The sequence below is a fragment of the Balaenoptera musculus genome, chromosome 9 (assembly GCF_009873245.2).
Source record: "Balaenoptera musculus isolate JJ_BM4_2016_0621 chromosome 9, mBalMus1.pri.v3, whole genome shotgun sequence".
Classification (NCBI taxonomy): Eukaryota; Metazoa; Chordata; class Mammalia; order Artiodactyla; family Balaenopteridae; genus Balaenoptera; species Balaenoptera musculus.
Window position 1 is genome coordinate 8571100 of NC_045793.1, and position 18313 is coordinate 8589412.

Below are 18313 nucleotides of genomic sequence, written 5' to 3' on the forward strand. Positions count from 1 at the left end.
TCTATATTCATCAGTAATGTTGGTCTGTAATTTCCTTTTTTTGTAGTATCTTTGTCTGGTTTTGGTATCAGGGTGATGGTGGCCTCATAGAATGAGTTTGGGAGCGTTCCTTCCTCTGCAATTTTTTGGAAGAGTTTGAGAAGGATGGATGTTAGCTCTTCTCTAAATGTTTGATAGAATTCACCTGTGAAGCCATCTGGTCCTGGACTTCTGTTTGTTGGAAGATTTTTAATCACAGTTTCAATTTCATTACTTGCGATTGGTCTGTTCATATTTTCTATTTCTTCCTGCTTCAGTCTTGGAAGGTTATATCTTTCTAAGAATTTGTCCATTTATTACAGATTGTCCATTTTATTGGCATAGAGTTGCTTGTAGTAGTCTCTTAGGATGCTTTGTATTTCTGCGGTGTCTGTTGTAACTTCTCCTTTTTCACTTCTAATTGTATTGATTTGAGTCCTCTCCCTCTTTTTCTTGATGAGTCTGGCTAAAGGTTTATCAATTTTGTTTATCTTCTCAAAGAACCAGCTTTTAGTTTTATTGATCTTGCTATTGTTTTATTTGTTTCTATTTCATATATTTCTGCTCTGATCCTTATGGTTTCTTTCCTTCTACTAACTTTGGGGGTTTTTTTGTTCTTCTTTCTCTAGTTCCTTTAGGTGTAAGGTTAGATTGTTTATTTGAAATTTTTGTTTCCTGAGGTAGGAATGTATTGCTATAAACTCCCCTCTTAGAACTGCTTTTGCTGCATCCCATAGGTTTTGGCTCGTCATGTTTTAGTTGTCATTTGTGTCTAGGTATTTGTTAATTTCCTCTTCGATTTCTTCAGTGATCTCTTGGTTATTTAGTAGTGTATTGTTTAGCCTACATGTGTTTTTTACTTTTTTTTCCTGTAATTTATTTCTAATCTAATAGCTAATTTATTTCTAATCTCTAATCTCATAGAATTATTTCTAATCTCATTGTGGTCATAAAGATGCTTGATATGATACCAATTTTCTTAAATGTACCAAGGCCTGATTTGTGAACCCAAGATGTGATCTATCCTGGAGAATGTTCCATGTGCACTTGAGAAAAAAGTGTAATCTGCTGTTTCTGGATGGACCGTCCTATAAATATCAATTAAATCTATCTGGTCTATTGTGTCATTTAAAGCTTCTGTTTCCTTATTTATTTTCATTTTGGATGATCTGTCCATTGGTGTAAGTGAGGTGTTAAAGTCCCCTACTATTATTGTGCTACTTCCATTTCCCCTTTTATAGCTGTTAGCCTTTGCCTCATATATTGAGGTGCTCCTATGTTGGATGCATATATATTTATAATTGTTATATCTTCTTCTTGGATTGAGCCCTTGATCATTATGTAGTGTCCTTCCTTGTCTCTTGTAACATTCTTTATTTTAAAGTCTATTTTATCTGATATGAGTGTTGCTACTCCAGCTTTCTTTTGATTTCCATTTGCATTCAATATCTTTTTCCATCCCCTCACTTTCAGTCTGTAGGTGTCCCTAGGTCTGAAGTGGGTCTCTTGTAGACAGCATATATATGGGTCTTGTTTTTGTAACCATTCAGCCAGTCTGTGTCTTTTGGTTGGAGCATTTAATCCATTCACATTTAAGGTAATTATTGGCATGTATGTTCCTATGACCATTTTCTTAATTGTTTTGGGTTTGTTTTTGTAGGTCCTTTTCTTCTCTTGTGTTTCCCACTTAGAGAAGTTCCTTTAGCATTTACTGTAGAGCTGGTTTAGTGGTGCTGAATTCTCTTAGCTTTTGCTTGTCTGTAAAGCTTTTGATTTCTCCATTGAATCTGAATGAGATCCTTGCTGGGAAGAGTAATCTTGGTTGTAGGTTCTTCCCTTTCATTACTTTAAATATATTGTACCACTCCCTTCTGGCTTGCAGAATTTCTGCTGAGAAATCAGCTGTTAACCTTATGGGAGTCCCCTTGTATGTTATTTGTTGTTTTTCCCTTGTTGCTTTTAATAATTTTTCTTCGTCTTTAATTTTTGTCAATTTGATTACTATGTATCTTGGCATGTTTCTCCTTGAGTTTATCCTGCCTGGGACGCTCTGCCCTTCCTGGACTCGGGTGGCTATTTCCTTTCCCATGTGAGGGAAGTTTTCAACTATAATCTCTTCAAATATTTTCTCGGGTCCTTTCTCTTTCTCTTCTCCTCCTTCTGGGACCCTTATAATGCAAATGTTGGTGCATTTAACATTGTCCCAGAGGTCTCTTAGGCAGTCTTTATTTCTTTTCATTCTTTTTCCTTTATTCTGTTCCATGGCAGTGATTTCCACCATTCTGTCTTCCAGGTCACTTATCTGTTCTTCTGCCTCAGTTATTCTGACATTGATTCCTTTTAGTATATTTTTCATTTCAGTTATTGTATTGTTCATCTCTGTTTTTTCTTTAATTCTTCTAGGTGTTTGTTCTTTCATTTTTCTAGGTCTTTGTTAAACATTTCTTTCATCTTCTCGATCTTTGCCTCCATTCTTTTTCCAAGGTCCTGTATCATCTTCACTGTCATTATTCTGAATTCTTTTTCTGGAAGGTTGCCTATCTCCACTTCATTTACTTGCTTTTCTGGGGTTTTATCTTGTTCCTTCATCTGGGAAATAGTCCTCTGCCTTTTCCTTTTGTCTCTCTTTCTGTGATTGTGGTTTTCGTTCTGCAGACTGCAGCATTGTAATTCTTCTTGCTTCTCCTGTCTGCTTTCTGGTGGATGAGGCTATCTAAGAGGCTTGTGCAAGCTTCCTGATGGGAGGGACTGGTGGTGGGTAGATATGGGTGTTGCTCTGGTGGGCAGAGCTCAGTAAAACTTTAATCTTCTTGTCTGCTGATGGGTGGGGCTGGCTTCCCTCCCTGTTGGTTGTTTGTCCTGAGGCGACCCAGCACTGGAGCCTACAGGTTCTTTGGTGGGGCTAATGGCGGACTCTGGGAGTGCTCTCACCAAATGAGTACTTCTCAGAACTTCTGCTGCCAGTGTCCTTGTCCCCTCGGTGAGCCACAGCCGCCCCCTGCCTCTGCAGGAGACCCTCCAAAACTAGCAGGTAGGTCTGGTTCAGTGTCCTGTGAGGTCACTGATCCTTCCCCCCCAGGGGCCTGGTGTGCACACTATTTTGTGTGTGCCCTCCAAGAAAGGAGTCTCTGTTTCTCCCCAGTCCTGTTGAAGTACTGCAATCAAACCCTGCTGGCCTTCAAAGTCTGATTCTCTGGGGATTCTTCCTCCTGTTGCCAGACCCCCAGGTTGGGAATCCTGACATGGGGCTCAGAATCTTCACTCCAGTGGGTGGACTCTTGTGGTATAATTGTTCTCCAGTTTGTGAGTCGCCCACCCAGTGGTTATGGGATTTGATTTGTGATTGCGCCCCTCCTACCACCTCACTGTGGCTTCTCCTTTGTCTTTGGATGTGGGGTATCTTTTTGGGTGAGTTCCAGTGTCTTTCTGTTGATGACTGTTCAGCAGTTAGCTGTGGTTCTGGTGCTCTCGCAAGAGGGAGTGAGCGCATGTCCTTCTACTCCGCCATCTTCAGTACATAATCTCCCAATTTTATTTTTATCTTTCCTTCTCTCTCTCTCTCCTTTTCCTTCTCACTTCCTTTTCTTCTCTCTCTCTCCCATCTCTCTGCCTCTCCCCTACCACTTCTCCTTTCCTCCCCTTCCTCCCTTTTATTTTTTTTAATATTTTGTTAGAAAATACATGAGTTCTAGAGGCCCATAAGCCTAGAGTTTAATGTTGGTTTGGACACTTATCACAATATTTACCATTTTTCCTGTGGTGAGTTAATTAACCCCTCTGAAGTTGTTCCTTCAGTTATGAAATGGAAACTGTGATACATAACTTGCAAAGTTTTGGGGGTGGACTGAATGAGCCAGTATATGTAAATGCCTGTGGTAAATGTTTAATACTAATGCCATTTCCCCTCCATTTTTATCATTATCTAATTTGGAGATAATTATTTTTAAGTATTATTTACCCAACTATATAGGTAACAATATATTTAGCCTGAACTCCAGATCCAATACCAAGAGAAAGAAAGAGTCATCATTTCTTCAAGAGAATTTAAAATATGAAGTGAAGGTCAAAGTGGCTGTGGCATTCCTAGTCAACTATCACTCTGCAACATTATTCACTGTCATAAAAACTATCAGTAGCTGGTTTTGGTAAATAGTAAGCAAACACAACAGGGTAATCAGAATCCAGCTGCTATTTGGGTGACTTAGTATTTTAGAGAAGTTTTGTCACTCTCTGATGGGAAAATAACAACCAACCAAACATACAGTCTTCGAAATAAAATTTATCTATTATTTCGTCCATATGTAATTCTACATAGAAATGCCTAAAGATGAGTTCTTTTAAGTTTATTTCTTTGACCTTCTTTAACATTTCCTTTACTTTGTATGGCAATGGGATTTGATTCAATTATGAGTAAACAACAACAAAGCTGCAAAATAATGTTGATGGGGTGATAGAACTATTCTGCAGCTTTTCTAAGGTTATGGATATAGAGTGTTCTTATTTGGATCTATGGAGATGCTTAACTCTAGGCAGAACTCTGAGTGGATAATGAGTTAATAATGCCATATCCCTGGTGGACATATGCCAATTTGGTTAAAATGTGAAATAGAGTTGTCTACAGGTTTTTTCTGAAGCAACACAGAGAACAGGAAAATCTTTTTTTTTGACTTATTTTCCTGACTAAAGTTGACCTACTTGATTCATTCAAATGGTCATTGCTGTAACCATATAAAATGATATTTCATTCGGCAACTTGATACCAGGCTCAAATGTACCCTCATCAGAAATGGAGAGATATGAGAATAAAATATCCCTCAACACCTCTAACATGTTGGTCTCACCTGTCTGATGCCATAGAGAGGTACACATTGCACAACTGAGGGAATAAATCACTGCTACTCTAGAATTTCTCAGTTGTCCATTTAAAATATAATGTTTGCTGGTGAATTTTATGTATCAACTTAGCTAGGCGAAGGTGCCCAGTTATTCAACCAAACACTAGCCTAGGTGTTGCCATGTAGGTATTTTATAGATATCATTAAAGTCTATTATAGATTGACTTTAAGTAAGAGTGGTTATGCCAGATAATCTGGATGGGCTGATTCTATCAGTTGAAAGGACTTAGAGTAAAGCTGAGGCAAATGTTATTTAAAAAGTATTATCTTTGCCTTCCTTGTATTCTCATAGCATCCAGCAGAGTATTCTGTATTCAATAAATGTTGCTGAATAAATAACTGAGCAATTTCTCAATAATACTCTAGATATTTCCAAGATATTTTTATAGTAAAACTCTCTTTTTTTTCAATATCCTGTTTAAGACAGGTATTTTGAATGGAGCTGGAGGAATCAGGCTTGCTGACTTCAGACAATACTACAAAGCTACAGTATACTACTGACACAAAAAAGACATATAGATTAATGGAACAGGATAGAAAGCCCAGAAATAAACCCATGTGCCTATGGTCAGTTAATCTACGACAAAGGAGGTAAGGATATACAATGGAGAAAAGACAATCTCTTTAACAACTGGTGCTAGGAAAATGAGACAGCTACATGTAAAAGAATGAAATTAGAACATTCTCTAACACCATATACAAAAATAAACACAAAATGGATTAAAGACCTAAATGTAAGACTGGATACTATAAAACTCCTAGAGGAAAACGTAGGCAGAACACACTTTGACATAAATCACAGCAATATTTTTTTGGATCCGTCTCCTAGAATGATGGAAATAAAAACAAAAATAAACAAATAAGACCTAATTAAACTCAAAAGCTTTTGCACAGCAAAGGAAACCATAAACAAAATGAAATGACAACCTATGGAATGGGAGAAAATATTTGCTAACGATGCTACCGACAAGGGATACATTTCCAAAATATACAAACAGCTCATACAGATTAATATCAAAAAAACAAACAACCCAATCACAAAATGGGCAGAAGACCTAATTAGACATTTTTCCAAAGAAGACATACAGATGGCCAACAGGAACATGAAAAGATTCTCAACATCACTAATTATTAGAGAAATGCAAATCAGAACTACAATGAGGTATCACCTCACACCAGTCAGAATGGCCATGATTAAAAAGTCTACAAATAATAAATGCTGGAGAAGATATGGAGAAAAAGGAACCCTCCTACATTGTTGCTGGGAATGTAAACTGGTGCAGCAACTATGGAGAACAGTATCCACACTGTTCCTTAAAAAACCAAAAATAGAGTTACCATATGATCCTGCAATCCCATTCCTGGGCATATATCCAGAGAAAACTCTAATTAAAAAAGATACATGCACCCCAAAGCATCACTATTTACAATAGCCAAGGCACGGAAGAACCTAAGTGTCCATCAACAAATGAATGAATAAAGAAGATGTGGTATATATACACAATGGAAAATTATTCAGCCATAAAAAACAACAAAATAATGCCATGTGCAGCAACATGGATGGACCCAGAGATTATCATATTAATTAAAGTAAGTCAGATAGAGAAAGACAAATATTATGATATCACTTATATGTGGAATCTTAAAAAATGATATAAATGAACTTATTTACAAAACAGAAATAGACCCACAGACGTAGAAAACAAACTTTTGGTTACCAAAAGGGATAGTGGGGGGGGTGGGGGGGTGGAAGGGGTAAGTTAGGAGTTTGGGATTAACAAATACGCACTACTATATATAAAATAGATAACCAACAAGGACCTACTGTATAGCACAGGGAACTATATTCAATATCTTATAATAACCTATAATGGAAAAGAATCTGAAGAAGAATATATATATATGAATGAATATATATATATAAGTATATATAACTGACTCACTTTGCTATAAACCTGAAACTAATACACTGTACATTAACTATACTTCAATTAAAAATGATTAATAAAAACATAATTTATCGAATCTGACCAATTAGGTTTATCCTCACTTTATGATATCATTAAAATGTATAATTATCAAGATTATGTACAACCAAAAAAGTTTGATTTAAGCACATGAAGAGACAATTTTCAAATTCTACAGAGTGATATAGGATAACTTCAAAGTTCTCATTTATTTCTATTTTAGTCATTAAAAAATGAAGCTACACACACATAGGCACTCACAAAATAAAATGGCAGCAATGAAAACAATCTTTATCATGCTATAGAAGGTCAATGTTCTTCAAAGTCTCACCTTAAAGCTCAAAATGTTGGCAACTTGAAATGAGTACACTTTTAGTAGAAGTCAGACAAGCTATCCTCAATAAATCTGACCTTAAGATTAGTTTATTAATCAAAATATTGGATTTGACCCAAGGTCACTTGACAAAGAGTATTTCTAATCATAGACAGAAAAAGTAAATGCCAAGAGGGAAAATGTTCTTTCATGGTGGTTGAAGAGATGGGGTGGGTACAGATACTGCTGGCTTAGTTCTAGCCTCACTTTGGTGGCAGCACACTGACCTCTCTACATGTTCACACTTTCTCAACGTGTCAGAAAAAAAGGTTTATAGTAGGACAGATTTGCATTTGAACCCCAGCTTGCCCGCTTCCAGCTGTAGTGACGTTTAGTGAGTTTATTCACCTCTTTGAGCCCTGTGTTTGCAAAATGGAGAGAATAAAATATACGTTGCATAACTTTGATAGTTAAATGAGATAAAATGTCACGGATGGTATTGGTCAATAGAATTTAATGGAAATCTCTACCTTTTTCTTTACCTCCTTTCTCAGAGCAGGTGTTCATTCTTTGCCAAGGCAATTTCATACTCTCTTTTCTCTTGTGGGACGTATTACGTTCCTTATTTGTCTTACAGCTTTAGCTTCATCCTCTTCACTGCCTCCTACATTTATAAACTTACTCATAACTCCCTCATCCTTAAAAACCCCAAACCCTCACTTGGGTTCTGCCTTCCAGTTAAGCAGCAATTCTATATATAGCCATCCCTTTACCATGGAACTTTTTGAAAACCTTCACTTGTTTCCTTTTCCCATTCATTCTTCAGTGGCTGCACCCAGCAGACCCCACAGACGTGAAACTCCAGTGGCCTCGCAACAGCCAAAGCCAGGGGCTGACTTCCTTCTCTGATGTCTCACCACTGGCCACATCTCAGTTTCCCTGTTTTTGTTTTGTGCCTGTTGATGGTTGAACACACACTTCCCTTCGCTTCCCCGTTACAAGGCTTTCCTGATTGGCTTCTCTCCCTGCTGCTCTGAGCATTACTTCTGAGTCCCTTCAGTCAGCAGCATCCACTCCTTAAATTACTTTTTCAAATTAGTGTTTTCTTTCCTTCTGTTCTTTTCTTGCACCTCCCATGACCTCTTTGAGTCATCTTGTGAAGGCTTTACAACTGTTCATAGTCATCCATTTTACCTTTACCCCTGGGTACATGGGAAGACTGCATTTTCCCTTCCCCTAAAGTTACTCTACATATACGCAATCACAGATCCTGTTCATTCTACTGTCTAAACTTAAAACCATCTTTCCTCCTAACTCCCAGTGAACCTACAGGTCATGCAGTCTCCTCTGTACTCCTGTGACATTGTACCAGGTGGTCCATCATACAAACTCTGCCCTTCCTGGATTCTATCCTCCTCATCACAGCCAGAATACCCTTACTTACAACCATTTCCTTTGCCCTTGGAGCGAAACCCTTACCAACACTCAGAGACTCTGGACTGATCTCCTCAGTCTGCTTTCCTCTCTCTCACCCTCAGGTTCTCTGCTGCAGCCACTCTGACCTCTCTCATTTCCTTCAAAGTCCTGTGTTCCTTGACCTGCATCTCAGAATTACTGCACATTCTCACATCTCAAACCTAGATGTCCCCCGCCATTTTTTTCTTAGTTAACTCGAATGAATCCTTCACATCTCAGCCTACATATCACAATTCCTGATACACAAGAAACAATACATATATATGGATTGATTATCTCATCCATTATTCCAGCCGAGACTTTGATCAACTCCTACCCACACTGCTGAAATAGTCTCTACTCTCCCCTGTGACCATTCTGTCCCTTTTAACTACAGGGTCCTCTATGAAGATGCCAGTTGCCTGGGTGTAGAATATTGCTAGATTTAATTTTCTAATTTTACCTTTTAGTTATTGCTATCTTCATTGCTTGTCCCATTTAACTGTATCCGCTAATGTCATTACAATTATTTAACATAATAATTAATTAGATAAATGACTAAGCTTTTGGTTAACATACTGACTAGTCACAATGAAACTCATTCACGGAAAATGCCAGTCTTTAGTTGCAGTTGAGCAATGTTTTACCTATGTTGTTTCAAGAGTTAAACATCATAGTTTCTTATAATGCACATCACAAGCTGAAAATTCACTTTTTTGATAGCTTCACCAAAGTTTAGAATTTTTTTCTAAAAACAGGTTGTAAGTTACTATGCCAGAGTCATGTTTTCTTGTCTTTTGGATGCCACTAAATCACAGTTCAGTATCATTAAAGTATATTGAATTTTACACAGCTTACTTAACAGGTAAAAATTGTGACCATAACTCCTTTCCAATAGATACAAAATCTAATAGTAAACTACCCAAACGGATGGATAATTTGTATTGTTTCTTTCCAAAAAAGAAGCAATAAAACTATGACTTATGAGAACAAAACTACATGGCACAATGAAAAGAAGCACTGGGAACAAATGAAATCAACACTAAATATAGTCAGAAAAATAGGAAACATATCAACTTTAGCTCTCTATAATTAAATATTTATATATGTAGGGAATAAATACTTCAGAAGAAAATGCTTAATTACAAAGTATAAAGTTTTGTAAAATAAATACGTGACAACAGTGCATCTAAAATACACAAATAAGCATTTAAAATCAGGCTAATAGGTCTTATCCAAATATAGAGAAATATTTTTGCCATTTAAAAGCATTAGGATTGTTGACTAAGTCTTGACTCAAGTGGTATCTAATATACTTTCTCCTGGTGTCTAATTTATCAAATTTAAGTTCTTGAGGTATTTGTTTTCAGAAGTAGATTTCATTGTTTAAAGATTTCTGCCTTTCATTAAGTTCAGATATCAGTATATTTGCAGCTCTGGGGATATAAATATAAAACATGTTAACATCCTTGTGGTTTTGGATAGCTATTAATCGTTGTTGTTTGTTTTTTTTTTTCCGTTTGGGTAGAATTAATTTGTTTATTTTCAAATTGGTATGAAATAAAATAACCTTGTCTCTGTTCTGTGTCTTTTGTAAAGTTGATTAAGGACAACTGAATTAATAGTTACATTGCAAGGATAGATATGACCATAAAGAATGGCAAAAGCATTACTTTAAAATTGATTCCGTTTAAAAATTTTGTAGTAATAAAAAGAAGTGATGGGACTTTCCTGGTGGCGCAGTGGTTAAGAATCTGCCTGTCAATGCAGGGGACACGGGTTTGAACCCTGGTCCGGGAAGATCCCACGCACCACAGAGCAACTAAGCCCGTGAGCCACAACTACTGAGCCTGCGTGCCACAACTACTGAAGCCCACGTGCCTAGAGCCCGTGCTCTGCAACAAGAGAAGCCACCTCAATGAGAAGCACGCACACCGCAACCAAGAGTAGCCGCTGCTCTCTGCAACTAGAGAAAGCCCACGCGCAGCAATGAAGATCCAACGCAGCCAAAGAAATGAATAAATAAATAAATTTTTTAAAAAGTGATAACATTGTAAGTCATATATTACTATCCTTGTAAAAGTTGTGAGAAACCATTAATGAGTAAATCTACATTTGTTAGCTAATGGTGTGGTACAACCAAAGATTTATCAAAATAAAAATGAGGTCCATATACATGTAAAATCAACTCTTTATCATAAGTATCATTAGCAACTACAGAGCCCCAAATGAACTCTTGAGGGTAAGGCTCTTAAAACAAAGAATAACATTTTAAGTACGTAGCTATTACAAACCCATTTGATAGCCATTTTAATTGCCATGACTATAATGAATATACTTTGTATTCAAACAGATGTCGCAAGTACTACTACAGAAGTTTCAATATAATTCAGCCTTAGTTAAGAATGAGTAAATGGATATTTAAAATGGAACGTTACCAGGAAGGAGGGAAAAAACCAATTACAGAAAACATCAGCTTCTTAAAATAGCAAATTAAAGATTTGCATTAAATTGTATTCTTTCATACTTGGACATATACAGAATACAGTAATACAGGAAAACTTGCTATATCAACCACTCCTTTTCCTTGCCTCAGCTGTCTACGGATTAATTAACCCTGAAAATAGAAATTGGGATATGAAAAATGACTAAGAAGAGTAGGCTGAAATTCACTTTACAATAGTTAGTCTACAAAAAGGATTTTTAAAATACCACTACGCCAATTTATTTTAGCTGGAGGAACAGGTAGTTATGTATGCCATTTTATTTCAGTTGGTCAGACAAGTTCTAATATTCCCTTTAATCTTCTCCCACACAGAGGACTGACGCCTTAAAATCCAAGATGAGAGGCCTCATGCCATAAATTAAAGATGGTATTTTTCAATGTATGGTTCACAGAATGACGCATGGATGTTTGTTAAAAGCGAACATTCCTGTGCCCCAACCAAGTTCTCCCGAGTCAGAATCACGGGAATCAGCATTGTGACGAGCAACCTGAAAATTCTGATGTACACACTTGTTTAAAAACAACTGACTGAAGGTTGAATGAGGAAATATTTAAAACAATGTATTTGTCATTTCATTCCAGTCAGCAAACATTTATTAAGTCCGATCCCATGTGAGTAAAACTTTGATGCATGGAGGGTGTCCCCAAAGGCAAGAAGCATACGATAACATGATTTTCAATGCACAGTTTAGTAAGTACAATAATAACCTTCAAATGTCTGCAAACACAAGGAAAATAGTGTGCTTACTGTACAGATTAACAATTCACTCTTGATTTCAGTTTAGTAGTTCTTCCTCTGAAAAGGTGTCTGGAGGTTGAAGAGAAGTGTGTTTAGCTTATTATGAGAAAACATAATGCAAGTATTTTTAAAAACAAATTTATCCTGTTTCCTGATGGTTTTGGACATCCTGTGTTTCCAAAAGGAGGGTAATAAGTGTGTGAGGCTTCTTGGTGGCTGGGGGAAGGCACAGACTGTACCAATGAGGGAAGGGAAGGAATGAACTACAAGACCAGAACCGCTAAAAGCAAACTGTTTCTCTTACCTCTAGCCTAATTCTCCTGGTGCCTGGAACTGTAAGATAAACTTATTTGGAGGTTGCATTGTGTTTTTTAACCACGAGAGCAAAAATTCAAACAGTAAAAGTTGACTTTGGAGTTTAATAGAAGAATGGAAGAAAATAAAGAAAACAAAGCTGATGGTACCAACTTATTTTTCTGGCCAGCAGTTTTCCCTCACACCATCCCCTCCAGGACTGGAATCTTTGGAAGGAACTTCCGCAAGGAGCACTCACTCACGAAACTGAGGGCGGACAAGCTGACGGGATTCATTAGCTGTGCCTAGTGCTCCGGATTTTCTAGAATCGTTGGTTGACTTTTCTTAACACTGGAAACAGGATCCAGTAAAAATAAAATAAAAGGCTGAAATAAGTGAAGGTGGATAGAATAACAGTTGTAGGGACCTTCAGGGATTTCCATTGCCCACAGCTATGGTTCTCACAGTGGTCTCTAGACCAGCAATACCATCATCACCCGGGAACGCACTGCACTAGCACACTCAGGCTGCCATAGCAAAATACCATCGGCTGAGTGGCTTAAACAGCAGACATTTCTTTTCTTACAGTTCCGGAGGCTGTAAGTCCAAGATCAAGGTACTGGCCAGTTTGGTTTCTGGTGAGAGAGCTCTTCCTGACTCTTCCTCTTTTTATAAACCACCAGTTCAGTCAGATTAGGAATCCAACATTATAACCTCATTTAACCTTAATTATCTCCTAAAAGCCCTATCTCAAATAGGTCACATTGGGGATTAGGACTTCAACGTGTGAATTTTGGGGGACACAATTCAGTCCAAAACACTCGTTACAAATGAAAATTCTGGAGCCCCACCTCAGACCTATTGAATCAGACATTCAGGGAACGAAGCCCAGCAGTTTGTGCCTCATTAATGCCTCCGGGTCATTCGCATGCACACTAAAGCCTGAGAAGCATGGGCCTCCAGGGAAAATTCTCAGCATCGCATTTAATTTCCTCCACAGTTTCTCCCATTTTTACTTTCCAACCTTATTTCTTACTGCTCTTTGACACGAACTCTGCTTCTGCTAAACTACTTCTCACCGTGGCCTGAAAGATCATTCGTATTCTGTCTTCCAGACTCTTGTTTACTCTCACCAACCTCGAATTGTCTTTCGACCTCTTTAATGAAGCATCACTTCAACATCCCAGCCACAGTCATGTCTTCTTTCTCCAAATAGCAGAAGCACTAATTGTCTGAACCAATCATTTTCATATTTTACAGATTTTACTTTCTTAGAGTTCATAGGTTACACATGTCTGTAATTTTAGCACAAGGCTTTGCACATAAAAGCACTTAAATCTTCAAAACATTATATACTGTTTTGCTTGTAACTCTTCTCTGTGACTTCCTACAACACTGGCTCCAATACAACACTAATTTGGGGCATCAAACAGTCCCTTGGTCTCTGACATAATGCCACTTCCAAAGTTGTTTAATAATAAAAAAATCATCAATATACTATTTGCTCTTTATTAAGTCCTTAAGTGCATCAAGACTTATAACAGGAACTTAGTATATTCCCTGATTAAATTCTCACAGTCACCCTGAAATAGGCATTATGATCCCTCTTTGACTGAAAGACACTGGAAACCGAGGCAGAGAAGTTCAATGAACTCCCTCAAAGTCACATACCCGAGAAGCAGCAAGGCTGAAAAGTGTGAACCTATGTTTCTCTGACTCAAAGCACATGCTTTATTTCTATGTTATACTATAGATGAAGAGATTTAGTTTGCTGTCAACATAATGAATTTACTGCCAAGAATCCCAGAGTGTATGGCTCTTGTGGTAAAGATACCCTTTGTAAACTCTATCTTCTTTACCCCCAACACACACACGCACAAGTCCAGAAGCACTGCTAAAAGTAAGCCATCATGAAAAAAAAAGGGCAGACGTCTTGAGACCAACAGATACTGTTAAATGACTACAGACAACAAACAGCTCTAAATTCTACCGCTATTCTATATGCTATTTACCTGCAGACAGCCTTCGGAATTCTTTCATCTCTATGTTAGACACAACTGAAGAACTCAAAGGGAATTACTTGAAAGTTCACAAGGAGCTTTGATAAACTTTTGCCCAAAGCAAATACTGATAATTATGCACTAGAAGCACTCACACACACACATATATGCATTTAAAATTTTAAAATCGCTAAGTTAGAAACAATGGAATTTTTTTGAAAAAATGGTATTTCTTAGCTTCCTTCTCCAGAAAGAAAAAACAAGTGGTTATATTTTACTTTCACAGCTGCCCGTGCTTTGAAGACTGGACTGTTAAGATAATACGCCACACCTGTTGGACTGTTCAGGTAATTCCAATCACCAGCTGAGACAGTAATTAAAAGTAACATTCCATTCTCAGCCTACCTGGGGTGTTCAACAACCTGGACATCTTGCAGAAATAGGAGACGTACTGCTCACAGTACTCGGCGCTGTGGGTGATGGCGCTGATCTGGTCCATGGAGGCGCTGTAAATGAGCTGTGTCACCGAGTATTTTTCTGGGTTGTAGCCCACCACCGTCGTCTGCATCTGCAAATCATGAGACACTATGGTCCATACTTTGTCCTCTGTGGGGAGAAAAATGCCACGACAATGGGTCATTAGTATGCAAATGCATCTTCAAATGTCAGAAAATAAGTGAGCTGCACTTTCACTGGTGTTTCCCCTGAACTGCTGTAAGAACAGAGCTAAGGATAGTAATCCTTAAAGTAACCCCTACCCTTTCTCACACTTAAGTTCTGCTTATATAGACAGAGTAGAAAAGTAATATTTTTTATTAAAAACAAACACAAGATACCTCCTGCAAATGAAACCAAATAGCCTGAGAATCTGGTTGATGCTCTAATATCTGCAGCATTGAATGTGAGGCCCATGGTGTTCCAAAGCCTTCCCGACTCTGTAATCCCTCACTCCTTCCGTAGAACGGTATTTGCTCCTTCCTAAATGAACTACGTGCTCTCAAGCCTCTGGATCTTTGTACATGCCATTTGCTCTAATCAGAATATGCATCCTCATCTTGTCAACAAATATTCTTTTCACCCTGACCTTTCAGTTATAATTAGACACTGCATGCTCTGTTATTGAAATGCTCTACACATGTGGGATGATGCAAATAAGTAATTACCTTGGTGTTTTGGACCCTGAAAATTTCAATATGTGAAAAGGAGAAGCATATATAAGATTGATGAGATTAAATTATAATCCTATATAGTTCTGCATTTGAATTAGAAGCATCACTATGAACCCAGGATGATATCTTTTTAAAAATGTAGATATATGTCTTAGTTCTGTCCACTGAAAAAGTCCCCAAACAAGGACCAATCTCTGGCACCAGACGGTCATTACTCAATACCATTTTCCATTAAGAGGAAACTATGCTCCTGGAGAAATGGCTGATTCAGGGCTGGAGATGGATAAGAGGAGCCTGGAACATACTGTCACTTCAGAAACAAACTACTGGAGACAGAGAGTGGTTCAAAAACCCCAGGGCCAAAGGAGGATGATTTTAATTAACAATCAATAAGAATTTCCTGCAATGAATTAAAATACAGCGAGTATATTTAACTCCATGAGTTTGTACAAAAAAAGAAATGTCTAAGTTTGGAAGATGCTGGATAACTAACTCATTACTTTGAATATTGGTAAATAGAGGCAAAGAATCCAGCATTTAGTCTACCATAGCTATATGAAGTGTAATGTAACTAAATACTTTCTTTATGGAAATATTTCAGCTCATAAATGAAGGCTAAATGATAAATATTTTAACTTCTAACAAGTTAGTAGGATCTAAGTAGGATTATTCATGGTCGCTAATATAACAAGTAAAACCGGAGGAGATGTGCCTCCTGGGGATCAGGAGGGGAGGGCAAGTACACAGCACTGCATGTGGAGGGGTACGGACAAAACTCAGAGATGAGTTTCACCAAGCTTACAGACCTACCTGCCAACTTCTAGAAAATATAGGGGAAAGGGGAACATGTTAAATGTCACCACAGGGAAACAGCAAAATCCATGCTGTGGAAAACTGTATACATCATACAATCTAGTTTTTCAACAGGTGAGTGATAAATTACAAAGGAAGAGAGAGAGACACACACACAGAAGAGAGAGAGACAGAGAGCTTTAGATGAAGAGAAATGAGAGATGTCCTGAACTTGCCCCTCCTGAGGCCTTCCTATTTCAGGAAATGGCAACTCCATCCATCCAGTTCTAGGACAAAAGTCTTGGAGTCGCCCTCAACTCTTCCCTTTCTTCCACCTCCTCCTGCAGCCTGTCAGGGACCCCCGCCTGCTCTACCTTCAATAATTATTCCGAATCTGGGCTTTCCTCACCCCACCCCCCACCACTGCCCTGGTTGAAGCCCCAGGGCCGCTCGCCTGCATCCCACAGTAACCTCTAACCAGTTCCCTCTTTCCACCCTTGTACCCTCACGCCTATCTTCAACACATCAGCCAGGCTGAGGTTTTCGAGCACAAGTCAGATTTTGATACAGCTCAGGGTCCTCACATGGCACCCAGTCTCGTTCACTGACAAAGTCTAGTTCTTAGAATAGTGAAAGGCCCTCTGAGATCCGGCTCTTCCTTGCCGCCCTACTAATTTCCCCCTTGTTCCTTTGGCTCTGCCTCCTTGGAGACTCGCACTTGCTCTTTCCTGCATCTAGAGCCGTCTTTCCTCAAGCCCACTCCTTCTCCAGATCTGAGCTCCAGTGACAACCTTTCCTTCCCGAGTTCCACCCCACCACAGATGCTCTCCATCTACCTGCCCAGCTTTGCTTTTCTCCATAACGTTTATCTCTATCTTAGGGCACATTTAAATTATCTTTAAATGTCTGTCTCCCACCATTAGAAGGGAAGAAAGCAGGGATTGTTTCAGTGCTATATGCAACGTGTTTAGGATGGTAATTGACACATAGCAGGTCTTGAAAAATATTAGTTGAATAGAAGAATGAATTAATAAAAATAAACAGAATAAAAATACTTAATCTAGGAACTTTTAAAAATCACTTTGGTTCAAGTTCTGCCGAGACTATCCTTAGAGACTGTGGACAGGCCACTTCACTCCTCTGAGCCAGAATTTCCCTTCATCTGTTACAACATGCCTCTCTATCAGAAGACTTTCCAGCTTGCTGTTCTTAAATTGATTAAAAGAAGTTCAGTTATGGTGTCCCCTGTAGTCATTTTCTACAGATAATTGTTTTTCCAGTTTTATCTTTGGCCTGATCAGAACTGCCTTCCTTTAGCTCCTCTGATACAGCAAGAAAAGCTACAATATATTTTGGTAATTCTGTCACTTTCTGACATGACTCTGAAAACAAACTGTCATTTATATCGAGACCTGCAGATTTACCTTCACCTAATTAAAAATTCATTAATTGAATTAGGTTACTTCTATCACTTTTCTGTTACAGTAAGTCTATGGCATAGAATTCTCAAATGTTTGACACCACTTACTTTTTCCTCCCTCCCTCCCTTCCTTGTTTCTTTCTCTATCTCTTTTTCTTTTTTTTTTTAAACAAATTTTTTTTAAAACAAATTTTTTAAAACAAATACCAAGAGCCTTGTCCTGTAGCACTGTTCCAGACCTCTCTTTCTTTAACTTTGGATGGAACAGCATTCTAATCTGACCCTCCTTTAAATATCATAAACGCTTTTATATATACAACATACATTCATAAAGGCAAACATTACTTAAACAAGTAAAACAAAATGATCACCCATTATGGTCTCTGTCAATGATTTTAAAAAGACTAACCAATTTGTTAATGTTGATGAATCTCTAACATTTTGGTCCTGGTGACTTCTTGACCCTAAGCTCTAGTTCCAGCCATCTCAGCACACACATTTCATCATCAAAACCCTGTACATTATATCTTTATATTTGTTTTATAGTCCACTCATTCATTCAACAAGTATTATCATGTACCTACTATATGACCAGTATAGATCTAGGCACCATGGAAACCACAGCAAAAAAAAAGCATTCATAAATTTTTGCAGCTTACATTCTTACATTCTAGTGGAGAAAACAGATAATAAGCAAAATTAAAAGAATACATATATATATAGTTAGCCAGTGATAATGGCGAGG

At 37.9% G+C, this 18313-nt stretch overlaps 1 protein-coding gene across 2 annotated transcripts in view; it reads right to left on the reverse strand.

Annotated features, from left to right (window-relative positions):
- CNTNAP2 (contactin associated protein 2) overlaps nt 1–18313 on the reverse strand; it is a 2064798-nt gene that overhangs the window by 683695 nt on the left and 1362790 nt on the right. For both annotated transcript variants that reach the window (XM_036864011.1, XM_036864010.1), the window contains exon 14: nt 14593–14793. In XM_036864011.1, coding sequence (XP_036719906.1) covers nt 14593–14793 — 201 coding nt within the window. The remainder of the gene's footprint in view (nt 1–14592; nt 14794–18313) is intronic.